The sequence below is a fragment of the Mizuhopecten yessoensis genome, unplaced genomic scaffold (genome assembly GCF_002113885.1).
Source record: "Mizuhopecten yessoensis strain PY_sf001 unplaced genomic scaffold, ASM211388v2 scaffold10937, whole genome shotgun sequence".
Lineage (NCBI taxonomy): Eukaryota > Metazoa > Mollusca > Bivalvia > Pectinida > Pectinidae > Mizuhopecten > Mizuhopecten yessoensis.
In genome coordinates, this window is record NW_018408796.1 from 718,633 (window position 1) to 735,075 (window position 16,443).

The 16,443-nt window shown below is 38.5% G+C and overlaps 1 protein-coding gene across 1 annotated transcript in view; it reads left to right on the plus strand.

Moving 5' to 3' along the window:
* Window positions 1-3,696, plus strand: part of LOC110463875 (protein CLEC16A-like) — a 102,157-nt gene extending 98,461 nt beyond the window's left edge. Inside the window, exon 22 of the mRNA XM_021518789.1 lies at window positions 1,351-3,696. Within this exon, the coding sequence (XP_021374464.1) occupies window positions 1,351-2,453 (1,103 nt within the window). The 3' untranslated portion in view covers window positions 2,454-3,696. The remainder of the gene's footprint in view (window positions 1-1,350) is intronic.
* The last annotated feature ends 12,747 nt before the right edge of the window (window positions 3,697-16,443 follow it).

A 16,443-nucleotide genomic window follows, 5' to 3' on the forward strand; every position in this document is an offset into this window, starting at 1 on the left:
AGTCTAAGTCATACCCAGGAGATATCCCACTCCTGTGCCAAAGTCTAAGTGGTATATATACAATTTCATTATAATTTTATTGACCCCCCATTTTAGATTGGGGCATATAGTGCTTCCCATGTTTGTCCAATTCTAATGTTTTGACTTGTTTTCAATTGCCCACACGTGAACAAATTCTCAGGAAATACAAGGGTACTTAACAGGAAAGCTTAAGACATCCATACATAGTGAACTGATCAAGGTAACTGAATCACACTTTGTGCTTCACCTGTAAATTGATCAGATTTCAAGGAGGCTGTATGATAATGGCAAACATTCTGTATTTGAATTACAGTTGTTATACAACCCAGAGTGTTGAATTTATCACCAGATATCATTGTTCAGGTACAATTATCTTGTAAAGTAAATCGTAAAAGTGTAGCTTGATAATATGTGGGTCAAATCTGGTTCAGTTACCAACAAGAACACTAACATGTACAGTGTACACTAACATATACCAACATGTATATGGCCATATTGCTTTAAGCAACTTTTTCTCTGGAACAATGGGATGGATATCAACCATATTTCACCGGAAGCATCCCTCGGTGATGGGGATTCAAAATCGTACAAATGGTAGGGCTGAGGGGCGGGGCCTAAAAGGATTATTTGGCTATATTGCTAAGTGACTTCTTCTCTGGAACTAAGAGATGGATATCAACAATATTTGTCTGGAAGCAACCCTAGGTGGTTGGGATTCACAATTGTACAAATGGTGGGGCTGAGGGGCGGGGCCAAAAGTTGGCAATTTGGCAACATATATAGTGTATGTACACCAACAGGTATAGTGTATGTACACCATCATGAAATGTACAGGAGGGTTCCTGTTTAGGCTCTGCTTGGTTCTTTGTTGTATGTAATTTGTTTTCAGCCTGATCAGAAACATAAGAGGACCACTACACAAATATTTTGAATTCGACCATTGTAGTTTATTGTTAATCGTTAGTTTGATCAGAAGAAAAGGTTTGATACCAGAAATCAGATATCCCTCTTGTCCAATCTCTTTTACTAACTTGTCCAAAGGACAAACTGAAAATTGAAAGGTAAATGACAGACCAAGCTGTAGTAGGTTTTGATCCAAAAGATGCATTTATTGATGACATGACTATAATCTAACAGATAAAAGATTAAATGTACACAGAACAAAGGTCTTAGTTTAGTTCCAAGATCACTCTCAAATCTTGTTCTTGTTAATCCATTAATCAGGACATGCATAAAATGTTTTGATGTAAATTTTACTGCTATTGACATAGGGCTTCACCTAGTGTCAGTATAACATTTTACCATTTAAGTTCTACCCTTTCTTTTTAGGACGAGGTCATGCAGTGCGAGTAACCACTGGTCATACGCCGAGTCCAACACCGTCTGAAAACTCCACTGAATCCCAATCCCAGGGGGTGACTAAGTCAGGGCACAGACTGCTACCAAATGTGCCGGACGAGGCTGCACGCATGAAGAGTGGTTCCAAGAAGACTGTTCCCCCTGGTAAACAAGACATTGAGGTGGCTGAGGAAGCGACAAGCTTTGCCTACCATTCCTTTAATCAACAGACGGGTGGGGCCTCACCCAGTCGACATTCCCCCTCTCCTGTTGAGTCACAGGACATTCCTCTTGAGGACTTGTCAAAGAAGAAGAAGAGGCATTCTGCACGTAAAATGTCAGATTCTAAAATAATGACTCTTGCATCGAGTTCACACAGCAGAAGTCATTCACACAGTCCAAAGAGGCCGGAGGGAATCAAGCCGAGCCGAGGTCGATCTACCTCTCTGGCTATTGAGAGTGAAAAACGTGATCGTAGTTCCACACCAGTCAGACGACAGCACAGTAAAAGTAGTCCACCTACTTATGTGTCATCTAATCAGTCAAGATCTCGGGCTTCATCAACTTCATCAGATGAAGAAATCACTAGGCAAAAACTGAAGGGGAAAGAGATTGCCCACCAGTCGCCCAAGACTCTCCGACCAGCTGAGGCACCAACTCTATCACTCCTCCCTCAGGGAGAGAATGGTGCATGTATACCTTCAAGTAGTGATGACTCTCCAAAATTGATGGCCCCTGCAGAGATGGATCGTATCCGAAGTCTGAGTGACACATCCAGTACCAGCAGTGGAGGCAGTCAGATTGACATTGTATTACAGGGGAAGAGCAAGGAAGACAAACAGGCAGGGAGGCCTCAGTTTGCCTACAACACACCAAAAGGGGCCGAGGCCGAAGTGAGCACAGCCAGTGTGGAACAAGGCAGTGTTGCTAGGTCTGATCACCAAAACAAATCAACATCTGACCAGCTCACAAAGTTAGCCCAGATTGTACAGGAGCATTACAAGTTCTCTAAGGATGATGGTGGCGGACAGCAGCAGACCTCACTATCACCCTCTTCTTCTAGTTCTCAGAGTACTGAAACTAGTGGTGTGTAATGCTCACAGGCCTGTGTTGTCTTTATACTTCTTATAAGGAGGGTGTAGAGTTGGAAATCCTAACTCCTTATACTTATTGAAGGAACAGGGCAGTATTTGATTTCTCCACACCCTCGCATGCCTTGAGGAAGAAGGCAGGGTATCTCAGGATGTGGTGAAGTAAGGATGTCCTAATGTAGGGATAGTGGTGTTATGGAAATGGAGGGCTATTATATATAGGGGTAGATTGGAATGTAAAAGGAACTTTTTGCAGTTAAATGTAACAGAGTTTAAAACATGTGTTTATTTTATGTTGCAATTAATATCAGACACAGGTGAACAAGTGCTCACCTAGTTAAGTTGTGTGACCCTTTCCCCAGTTTGTGTTACATTTGGTGATCTTGTGTGATATATAGATATGATAATTATGTTGGTTATGTTCCTTATAAAACTCTATATGCCACATGCAGAACATGTTTCTGGTGTAACAGAAAACCTTTCTTTATCAGAAAGAGGTCAGCCAGGGGTCACTCAGGTGTATTATTTGCACAACAGGAGAGTTCAAGGTCAGTAAGATGTATTATTTATGTAACAGTAGTGTTCAGTCAGGTTTATAGTGGTCAGTCTTGCCTGTAGTGCTACTGTGATCAACGACCATTAGTTACAAGACAATCATGACTGATAAATCTTTAAAAGTTTGTTTTTTGTAGTTTATTCAACGAATTTTATTTTTTGACAGGAACAACACTTTTCAGTGATGTTTTGTCATTCACAAGTAGATAGAAATTCTTAGTAAATCAGACCTGTTTTATAGTTCTGTGGATAAAGGGTGTTTAAACAAAGCGCTCAAGTTGACATTGAAATGAGGGCCAAGTACTGTATGTATAGCTTATATCTAATAGCTGATAATGGGCTACTTTAGATTAGAATGTACTGGAATAAGATTTTCTTCATATGTAAGATACAGGTAAAATCAAACTGTTAAGATTACCTGTAAACATTTTGATCATAATATTATGTAGTATTTACATAAGTTTACCTTAGATATTGTTAGTACAATGTATATAAGAAATACATATTCTCAGAATAGATCCTGTTTCGTTGTAACAATAATATTGTTATACATATAAATCCAGTTTTATTGTAAAATGCAGTCTTATTGTAAAAGTCACTGGATCTCATTTTTATGGCCCAAAGGGCCAGGTGAGCTTATGGCATGGCAGGTGTCCGGCCGGCGTCAACTTTTTACTTTAAACAACTTCTTCTCAGTAACCAAAAGGCCTAGGGTGGTGATATTTGGCAAATAGCATGCTAAGATGAAGGGCTATCAAGTTTGTTCAAACAAATGACCTTCGCCAATTTTCAAGGTCACAGCGGTCAAATATGTTTAAAACCTTTAAACAACTTCTTCTCAATAACCATGAGGCCTAGGATGATGGTATTTGGCCAGTTTTAAGATTACAAATGTGAGATTAATACCAGGCGAGTGATTCAGGCCCATTGGGCCTCTTGGTATTTCCTATAACTACTGTAGGTTTCATCACTTCCATACCTGCTATAGGTTTTATCACTCCCATACCTGCTACAGGTTTCATCCCTCCCATACCTGCTATAGGTTTCATCACTCCCATAACTGCTATAGGTTTCATCCCTCCCATCACTGCTGTAGGTTTTATCACTCCCATACCTGCTATAGGTTTCATCCCCCCCATACCTGCTATAGGTTTCATCACTCCCATAACTGCTATAGGTTTCATCACTTCCATACCTGCTATAGGTTTCATCACTCCCATATCTGCTATAGGTTTCATCACTCCCATACCTGCTATAGGTTTCATCCCCCCCATACCTGCTATAGGTTTCATCCCTCCCATATCTGCTATAGGTTTCATCACTCCCATAACTGCTATAGGTTTCATCACTCCAATAACTGCTGTAGGTTTCATCACTCCCATTACTGCTGTAGGTTTTATCACTCCCATACCTGCTATAGGTTTCATCCCTCCCATACCTGCTATAGGTTTCATCACTCCCATAACTGCTATAGGTTTCATCCCTCCCATAACTGCTATAGGTTTCATCCCTCCAAAACCTGCTATAGGTTAGATCACTCCCATAACTGCTATAGGTTTCATCCCTCCCATAACTGCTATAGGTTTCATCCCTCCCATACCTGCTATAGGTTTCATCACTCCCATATCTGCTATAGGTTTCATCCCTCCCATACCTGCTATAGGTTTCATCCCTCCCATAACTGCTATAGGTTTCATCACTCCCATACCTGCTATAGGTTTCATCACTCCCATATCTGCTATAGGTTTCATCACTCCCATACCCACTATAGGTTTCATCCCTCCCATATCTGCTATAGGTCTCATCCCTCCCATAACTACTATAGGTTTCATCACTCCCATATCTGCTATAGGTTTCATCCCTCCCATACCTGCTATAGGTTAGATCACTCCCATACCTGCTATAGGTTTCATCCCTCCCATAACTGCTATAGGTTTCATCACTCCCATACCTGCTATAGGTTTCATCTATCCATATCTGCTATAGGTTTCATTCCTCCCATACCCACTATAGGTTTCATCCCTCCCATACCTGCTATAGGTTTCATCACTCCCATACCTGCTATAGGTTTCATCCCTCCCATAACTGCTATAGGTTTCATCACTCCCATACCTGCTATAGGTTTCATCACTCCCATATCTGCTATAGGTTTCATCCCTCCCATAACTACTATAGGTGTCATCACTCCCCTACCTGCTATAGGTTTCATCACTCCCATACCTGCTATAGGTTTCATCACTCCCATAACTGTTATAGATGTCAACACTCCAATATGCCATACATTTTGTCACTCATAATTGCTGTGGGTGACATCAGTTCCTAAATAGCTATACAGTAAAAAAAAAAAAAAAAAGGTTACCACATGTGCATGAGGAAAACCTCTATACTGGTGAAAATAAATCATTTTTGAGTAGTTTATGGAATTGGCATTGAATTACCTATCTAACAGCACCCTATTCATTCAAGTTGTTCTAGCATGAAAGTTTCTGGTGGCCCAAGATCTCCTATTTCTTCTTAACAAAAATCATTGTGAATTACACCATTATTGGCTGTAGTAAAAAAAAAAAACATTTTTTTTGTTACATCCTGTGCTGAAGGAAATCTCAAAAAAGAATATTACCAAGATGTATTTCATTTATATTATGGCTGTCACAAGTTCAGAGTGAACGGGTAATTAGCATGCTCCATAAAGGGGTGTCACATTTCCAGGCTGCATGACAATTTGGTTGCAGTGTGAAAACAGGTAACCTTTTGTTGAATTGTCAGAACTAAACTAGGTGAACGTCTAACAGTCCCCAAAGTGACCGTCCCAGTGTAACACCTGGGGTATTGCTTTGATCCTGCAAACGAAACTATGAGAACATTGCTTGGGTGTCCTGCAACTGCCCAATTTTGGGAAACTATTTGAAAATGGCCCTTTTACACCATCGTTGAATGTTTCACATTTGTAGTAATGTTCTGTCTACAGATGAATCCATATTTTTCATGGGTAAAGTCCGGAGATGTAGGGAATGAATGATTTATGAATTGCTGCCTTGTTGAACTGGACTTGGTCACAGTAATGTGATGGTATGGGGTGGTATTTATAGAGGGAACTGTACTAGACTTTGTGGTGAATGTGAATTTGAATGGGATGTATTATCAGGATCAAAATTTGAAGGCCGGTGATATTCACATTTTTACATCGTCATTATTTTCTAACAAGATAACTTGCCAGTGAATACCAGTCATGTCAGTAGAACAATGTTCAGGTCTTGGATTGGCCATCCGAATCATTTGCAATTTTCTTCATTGAAGCATTAGTTGATGTCAAAATTAGCTGTCTCACTTGCAGGAACTAGCCCAAGCATTGAATGAAGAATTGAACATTGCCACTGACTTTATCCGTGGTTTAGGATCATTTACTTGTAAAGGTTCTTCTTGAACTGTTACCCGAGATCACAAACCCATTACTGATAGTTGTATAGTCATTGTAGTAGTTTGTATCATGTATTACTACAAAATTTACTGATGGGAAATGGAATTTGTACCTTACTCCACCTGAGCCTTCCAATTTGTCTCATTCTGCAATATAATTCAACAAATATTAATCAAATCATAGGTGCATTGAGCTCACAATGGGGGGGGGGGGGGCAATTGTTAGATTGCACAATTATGCACACGATTTGCAGACAATGTATGCACATAGTATTTTTGGTACACTGTGCAATCAACAAAACTGATCCCTTTTTATAAGAGTGTTTACCTTTCTTTTTCAATGTGTTGTAAGGTTTTTATCCGACTACAAACCCATGATTTACTTTTAGATAATTTGACAGGAGTTAAAAAAATAATATGAAGTCACACATTTTGTATACTTTAATGTTTTGAAGGCAGGATAATATCCAACTAATGATGATCAATTTTGATTTATGTCCATTCTCAGGTATCTCAATGCAGTTCATTAGTTCTACTTGAGAAATCACTCTTTTGAATGAATATAAATCATTACCTATCATCATCTACTGGAAATCCCCTATATTTGTGTATAACTACTCAATCTTGTATATTTCATTGGTCAACTTGGTGTACTGAAAGGGTCAACATGAGGTACTAGTAGGGTCAACCTTGTGTACTCAAAGGGTCAACATGGAGTATTAGTAGGGTCAACCTTGTGTACTCAAAGGGTCAACATGGAGTACTAGTAGGGTCAACCTTGTGTACTCAAAGGGTCAACATAGAGTACTGGTGGGGTCAAAATGGTTTTCTCAAAGGGTCAACATGGAGTACTAGTAGGGTCAACCTTGTGTACTCACAGGGTCAACATTGAGTACTGGTAGGGTCAACCTTGTTTACTCAAAGGGTCAACCTTGTGTACTCAAAGGGTCAACATGGAGTACTGGTAGGGTCAACCTGGTTTTCTCAAAGGGTCAATATGGAGTACTAGTAGGGTCAACCTTGTGTACTCAAAGGGTCAACATGGAGTACCGGTAGAGTCAACCTGGTTTTCTCAAAGGGTCAAAATGGAGTACTAGTAGGGCAACCTTGTGTACTCAAAGGGTCAACATGGAGTACTAGTAGGGTCAATCTTGAGAACTCGTAAGGGTCCAAATGGAGTACTAGTTGGGTCAACCTTGTGTACTCAAAGGGTCAACATAGAGTACTAGTAGGGCTTTGTGTACTCAAAGGGTCAATATGGAGTACTAGTAGGGCCAACCTTGTGTACTCAAAGGGTCAACATGGATTACTAGTAGGGCAACCTTGTGTACTCAAAGGGTCAACATGGAGTACTAGTAGGGTCAATCTTGAGAACTTGTAAAGGGTCCAAATGGAGTACTAGTAGGGTCAACCTTGTGTACTCAAAGGGTCAACATAGAGTACTAGTAGGGTCAATCTTGTGTACTCAAAGGGTCAACATAGAGTACTAGTAGGGCTTTACTTGTGTACTTAAAGGGTCAATATGAAGTACTAGTAGGGCCAACCTTGTGTACTTGAAGGGTCAACATGGTATATTATAAGGTCAACATTCTCACATAATTAACTACATGGAAAGGTTGACCTTGTGGGTCAAAATTAAGTACTTTATAGGTTAACTAAAGTAGTATAAAGGTCATAAATGAAATGCACTTTGCAGTTTGAAGTCAGATGACTGTTTTGTTGAATACATTATTAAATTATTATGTATATCTAATCAGTGAATTGAGGTCACAATGTTGTTTTTAACAAAAAGTATTACTTGATATGCAATGTTCTGTTTCATATAGGGGTGTGGTGGAGATGTATAGATTCTAGCTTGGCCTGGGTCTACAGTGTGGGGAGGTACTTTATGACGGCTTCCTTCGGTCACAAATCATGCTTCTGGTGTAGTAAAACATTTTCTTGATTACAAACATTTCATTTGTCATGAGTTGACTTGGTGATATTATTTTTGTTATAGAAAATCAATATTCTGAATCACCTGTTATGACTTGAGCATACACAAAGAAGTTAAAATGATATTTTAACTTTTGAGAGGACATAGGTCAATGATATTTTTAATCATAAATATTGTTTTATGTCTCCCTGAAAGAAATGTTTCGACCTTTTGAATCAGAAATGTTGTTTCCTTTTATCTCTTGAAAAGAAGTGTTTGATTCCTGTTGAACAAATCTAGTCTCCAGATAATTCTGTTCAAGGAAAAACTTGTTGGATATGAAGCAGTATTGTGATAGTTGACCCATATGTGCAATATGTAAATAAAAATATTGAGTGTGTGAAAGTGGAGTGTTTTCATTCTTTTTTCACCTATGAAATAATTGTTGTGATTTGTTGTATAAGACTGTTGTGTAAGACTGTTGTATAAGACTGTTGTGTAAGACTGTTGTATAAGACTGTTGTTAAGACTGTAAACTTAATGATGGATAGACTTTTCTCCATTAAATATAAAGAAAATCTTGCATAGAATATTCTTTATGATGAAAGACTTGCATGGGGTTCCATTGGGACAGTACAGTGCCTGTACCTGGGGCTCCATTGGGACAATACAGTGCCTGTACCTGGGGCTCCATTGGGACAGCACAGTGCCTGTACCTGGGGCTCCATTGGGACATTACAGTCCCTGTACCTGGGGCTCCCTTGGGACATTACAGTGCATGTACCTGGGCCTCCATTGGGACACTACAGTTTTTGTACATGGGGCTCCATTGGGACAGTACAGTCCCTGTGCCTCGGGCTCCATTGGGACAGTACAGTCCCGGTACCTGGGGTTCCATTGGGACATTACAGTGCCTGTACCTGGGGTTCCATTGGGACATTACAGTCCCTGTACCTGGGGCTCCATTGGGACATTACAGTGCATGTACCTGGGGCTCCATTGGGACACTACAGTGTTTGTACCTGGGGCTCCATTGGGACAGTACAGTGCCTGTACCTGGGGTTCCATTGGGACATTACAGTGCCTGTACCTGTGGTTCCATTTGGAGAATTCAGTAGAAGGGCAGTGAAGCGGGAATAATGCACTTAGCCGGTTATTATAGGATATCTCATCCGTACAGGATTTAATAAACCCGACAACATAATAACCTTGATTTTAACAATATCTACCCAAGGCCTCACACAATATGTAGTGATGTTCACTAAATATGTGGGATGATCGTGACAATACTGGTGGGTGGTACGGTTGATTGTTGGGAGGGAGGAGTGTCTTTCACACTACCATAGCACTATGATGTCATTAGAAACTCCTCAGTGGAGGAATGACTCTTAAATCAAGGAATGGGTATATTGTGATTCACACTTATCGGGTTCAGTAGCTTAGCTGCAATGCGGCACGTAGAACATGAACTCTCTCCACCCTATTTCACAAAACCTACAGTTTCATCCCGGATCATCATAAGTGTTATGAGATTGTTGATATGGATGTGTTGTTGTGTGAGCAAAAAGACTTGTGTTTCCCTGGTTGGAAGGTTACGTCACGGACTTAGATAATCTTATTCCGTGGTTACGTTTATATTAATGTATACCTAGCTACAAATCAGGGACTCGCGATTTGCAACCAATACAATTTTTGTATAATTTTCTTAACGCTTTAATTACAAACCGCCTCAATCTTGTACTAAGCATAATTGTTAGCCCATATATTTAAACTTCCATATATGTAATTCTCTATATTTCGTAGTTTAAACCAATGGGCAGTAATTAACTCCTTCCATTGCGGCCGTTCTCCTGTTGAAGCATCTCACGTGTGACTTGCTAGACGGGACACAGCAGCCTATTTACAGTTAAAACACATGAAAACAATGTCCTATCAATCCAATTTCTCACTGGGTATAAGTCAACATCCCAAGCTGGTTCCGGAAGATACCAGTAGTCCGTTTTTATAATATATATAACATATGCAGATGTAATCAGGAGGAAGGATTATACGTCTGTCCTGGATGGTTTTACTTGTAAAGTGTGTGCTCGCCTTAAAGCTTGCCTTCAGGTTATAGACTGTCAGACTTCTTTATTTGCTGGGTCTTGTATAGCAGTATCTGCCTTATTTTTTATCCTTCTAATGGCCAGGGGTTCTCACTCTGGTTTGCGGACCTTATTTTTTATCCTTCTAATGGCCAGGGGTTCTCACTCTGGTTTGCGGACCTTATTTTTGGTGCTCTCTGGATCCTACCACAACAACTCCTCGAGTTGCACCTTTTTAGACTACAAGGGATACCTGGTGGTGTGTGGGTTCCATGCTTTCCTGTACGTGTCAATTGAGTGTTTTTTTCTGGTTGATGGTTTGATGCTTCCTCGATATCTAGATCATGACACACTTCTCTGATTAAAAGTACATTTGCCACTTCTGCTTTCCAAACGTTCGAGCGACAACATGTCTTAAGGAGTTTACTCCTCATTGTCAAGCCTCCGATGCAGTAGACAGCCGTCAGCCAAAACCTGTCACATCTTGGAGGTCATGTATGGTGGTAAGGAAGAGAAGGGCATGAATAAACATTACCTGGTATATCCCTGACAGGACAGTTGTTATAAATGCGTTTTCACGATAAAGTTTGCTGTTTCTTGTTTGTGAGAAAATCATAAATTCAACACGGGATATTTGCCAAGTGCCCCGAAATATGCCAGCTTGTACAGTACTCGTCCACGTGGTATCTTTTCTAATGATCTACCCGACGTCCTTTGTCAGCCGTCTTGTCAGTATCGTCACCATCTATGTTTCGCATTATATACATGACTGCAGGCCATGTTGTTGGTCTGCGAGGATTCCTGACCTGTCGTAGTGTTCCTTATCTGAATATGAATGGCATGCTTGCACGAAATGGACGTAAGGAAAACTAGGTGATGATTGGTGGCTTACGCGTTGTCTCCTTCCTATCGGGAAGATATGCATTAACACCTCTAACAATTCTTGAAGTCCAGGATTTCCCATAGACAATACGTTGCTGAGATTTTCCTCCGCTTTGAGATGTTTGATACAAGTGGCCCACTTACTCATCGTGCTATCTGCCTATGACTTTGTTTCCTTCTCTTTAGGACCAGTACCTATTGGGTTTGTTGTTGACGTCTAACTATATATAACCTCGTCTAGGTAAGCATCGTGGGTCCTTGATTTCAGTTATTTAAAAAGCTAGCAGTACTTGTCGTTACATGCGTCAGTATGTCCTTATTAAGAACTTTTCAGGATTCTATTTATTTCCGTTTTAGTCCAGGGGTTGGAATACCTCGATAAGGTTGTATTTTTGAGGGTATTGATAATTCAATGTTACTTGAATGCCGTCCATATATAATTTACTGACAAGGGGTTGGAAAAGATTGACAGCGACATCCTCACCAACTTCCTGTTGACGATTTCTAAGTTGGTTCTGTCCAATAGGTATGTTTACCTACTGTTAGGATTCACGGTGAGGGGGTTCAGAGACAGGGTTACTACGATAACATCATGATCCCTCCCACCGCGTGGAGGGAGAAGCTACAGATGGTGGTGGTAAACCTGGACAATTTACAAGGAAATCTAATGGAAACCGAAAGTGCTCTAAGATCACGAATGGGAGACACTCATTGTAAACAATAGGTCCGATATATATAAACAACGCAAAATTACATTTGATGGTATTAACCTTTACGAAGTTTCATGGAAACCGGATGGAATACTGAATTACTAGTGACAGACTGACGTACGGACCTAAAACGTCATACCATAAAACGTTCGTTTGATATGCGAATACCCTACTTTATTTGCGATATCGTCAGTGTTTTTATCCTCGTTAGTATTACTAGTATACAGCTATTGAATTGTTCTGTTCGACCAGGAGGCCACAATGCTGATAGTACACATCTTCTGGTATCCTCAAAAAAAATAGATTGTGACGTTTATGTTGTTCTTGATATTGTAACAATAAAACTGTGACCTAACGTTAGACGAAACACGTCACAAAGATTATCTGGTCCTTGTCTGGCTTCCGTTAAAACAGTTTGTCGTACATGTATGACATGTTATTACAAGTCTGTCGTACAGGTATGACATGTTATTACAAGTCTGTCGTACATGTATGACATGTTATTACAAGTCTGTCTTACATGTATGACATGTTATTACAAGTCTGCCGTACATGTATGACATGTTATTACAAGTATGTCTTACAGGTATGACATGTTATTACAAGATTTTCATACATTCATTAAATTCCATTAAAATAGTCTGTCCTACAGGTACGCCATCTTACAAGGTTTGATCCACCCTACAATGAACATGGACATAACCACTGGTTGGTGTATCGTTTAAAAGTATTTTTATACTGACGCAAATACCTATTTCTCGGTATAAACATTGTAAAAGAGACGGATATTGCCCTTTGGCACTAGTTTCCGTTCGGATACAACAGTGTAAAATGTTCTTGGTAACCGAACACTGTATATTAATTCTGCCATTTTTTTGGTTTGTTCCCGCTTTGTCTAACCGACAAGCTATTCGACCTTTGGACACCGGCTTAACGTGACGTTCCGAGAAGTGTTGGAACAAGGCCAGGATGCATTGCTAGATCTTTATTTACAGTGGAAAGACATCAGCTGGGCCAAACTTTTCGGTGACGAATTGAAACAATAAATATGTCTAAAGAGGTGTACTAGCTGCCCTGAATGTTTCTAAAATTCTGTTCATATTCCGTTGTAACTTTACCCTAGTGGTTCTGCTTATATTATTTTATGTTTACACACTTTCTTGGAAAATCTTTTTTTATCAATGCCGTTATACAGGCTACTGACCTGATCAGGTGATCACACGGCTTGTTCCACTTCTCGGAACGCCACGTTTGGCCGGTGTCCAAAGGTCAATGTGCTACACTACATGAGCTATAATGATCATAAATCTCCATAAATATTTCTCTATGGTAGCTATATATAGGCTACTATAAATATTTCTCTATGGTAGGCTACTATAAATATTTCTCTATGGTAGGCTACTATACATATTTATCTATGGTAGGCTACTATAAATATTTATCTGTGGTAGGCTACTATAAATATTTCTCTGTGGTAGGCTACTATAAATATTTCTCTGTGGTAGGCTACTATAAATATTTCTCTGTGGTAGGCTACTATCAATATTTCTCTGTGGTAGGCTACTATAAATATTTATCTGTGGTAGGCTACTGTAAATATTTCTCTATGGTAGCTATATATAGGCTACTATAAATATTTCTCTATGGTTGGCTACTATAAATATTTCTGTATGGTAGGCTACTATAAATATTAATCTATGGTCGGCTACTATAAATATTTCTCTATTGTAAGCTACTATAAATATTTATCTGTGGTAGGCTACTATGAATATTTCTCTATGGTAGGCTACTTTAAATATTTACCTGTGGTAGGCTACTATAATTATTTCTCTATGGTAGGCTACTTTAAATATTTATCTGTGGTAGGCTACTATACATATTTATCTGTGGGAGGCTACTATACATATTTCTCTATGGTAGGCTGCTATAAATATTTCTCTATGGGAAGCTACTATAAATATTTATCTATGGTAGGCTACTTTAAATATTTATATGTGGTAGGCTACTATAAATATTTGTCTGTGGTAGGCTACTATACATATTTATCTATGGTAGGCTACTTTAAATATTTACCTGTGGTAGGCTACTATAATTATTTCTCTATGGTAGGCTGCTATGAATATTTCTCTGTGGTAGACTACTATAAATATTTCTCTATGGTAGGCTACTATAAATATTTATCTGTGGTAGGCTACTATAAATATTTATCTGTGGTAGGCTACTATAAATATTTATCTATGGTAGGCTACTTTACATATTTATCTGTGGTAGGCTACTATAAATATTTCTCTATGGTAGGCTACTATACATATTTATCTGTGGTAGGCTACTATAAATATTTCTCTATGGTAGGCTACTATGAATATTTCTCTATGGTAGGCTACTATAAATATTTCTCTATGGTAGGCTACTATACATATTTATCTATGGTAGGCTACTATAAATATTTCTCTATGGTAGGCTACTATGAATATTTCTCTATGGTAGGCTACTATAAATATTTCTCTATGGTAGGCTACTATACATATTTATCTATGGTAGGCTACTATGAATATTTCTCTATGGTAGGCTACTATGAATATTTCTCTATGGTAGGCTACTATGAATATTTCTCTGTGGTAGGCTACTATACATATTTATCTATGGTAGGCTACTATACATATTTATCTGTGGTAGGCTACTATGAATATTTCTCTATGGTAGGCTACTATGAATATTTCTCTATGGTAGGCTACTATACATATTTCTCTATGGTAGCCTACTATACATATTTATCTATGGTAGGCTACTATGAATATTTATCTATGGTAGGCTACTATACATATTTATCTGTGGTAGGCTACTATAAATATTTATCTATGGTAGGCTACTATCAATATTTCTCTATGGTAGGCTACTATAAATATTTATCTGTGGTAGGCTACTATACATATTTATCTGTGGTAGGCTACTATACATATTTATCTGTGGAAGGCTACTATAAATATTTATCTATGGTAGGCTACTATGAATATTTATCTATGGTAGGCTACTATACATATTTATCTGTGGTAAGCTACTATAAATATTTATCTATGGTAGGCTACTATGAATATTTATCTATGGGAGGCTACTATACATATTTATCTGTGGTAGGCTACTATACATATTTCTCTATAGTAGGCTACTATGCATATTTATCTATGGTAGGCTACTATAAATATTTCTCTGTGGTAGGCTACTATAAATATTTATCTGTGGTAGGCTACTATACATATTTATCTGTGGTAGGCTACTATACATATTTCTCTATGTTAGGCTACTATAAATATTTATCTATGGTAGGCTACTATCAATATTTCTCTATGGTAGGCTACTATAAATATTTATCTATGGGAGGCTACTATGAATATTTCTCTATGGTAGGTTACTATAAATCTTTCTCTGTGGTAGGCTACTATAAATATTTCTCTATGGTAGGCTACAATACATATTTTATTCATTTACTTTATAGTCTGTTCGTTTGATGTGGGCCTTAAACTAGCTTGTTAGTGATATCTAACAGATGTATAGCCAAAAACAATGAGTGCAGAATAGAAACACCGAGATTAAATAGCTAGGTCATATACAGGTCAAATTATTTTGGAACAGATCTGCGACGGACAAAAAGTTGTCATTACTTCTCGAAGATACAAATTCAAGTAAACAGAAAGTTCACGACGTCTAATAAGATAAAACCATGGTGATGTCTATTGTTGTATAGTTTCAGTGACGACGTATAATAAGATATAACCATGGTGGTGTCTATTGTTGTATAGTTTCAGGGACGACGTCTAATAAGATATAACAATGGTGATGTCTATTGTTGTACATTTTCAGTGACGACGTCTAATAAGATATAACCATAGTGATGTCTATTGTCGTATAGTTTCAGTGACGACGTCTGATAAGATATAACCATGGTGATGTCTATTGTTGTATAGTTTCAATGACGACGTCTAATAAGATATCATCATGGTGATAACTATTGTTCGTTATATTTCTATTGTTGTATAGTTTCAGTGACGACGTCTAATAAGATATAACCATGGTGATGTCTATTGTTGTATAGCTTCAGTGACGACGTCTAATAAGATATCACCATGATGATGTCTATTGTTGTATAGCTTCAGTGACGACGTCTAATAAGATAAAACAATGGTGATGACTATTGTTCTATAGTTTCAGTGACGACGTCTAATAAGATATAATTAAATAACCATGGTGATGTCTATTGATGTATAGTTTCAGTGACGACGTCTGATAAGATATCACCATGGTGATGTCTATTGTTCTATAGTTTCAGTGACGACGTCTAATAATATATCACCATGATGATGTCTATTGTTGTATAGCTTCAGTGACGACGTCTAATAAGATAAAACCATGGTGATGTCTATTGTTGTATAGTT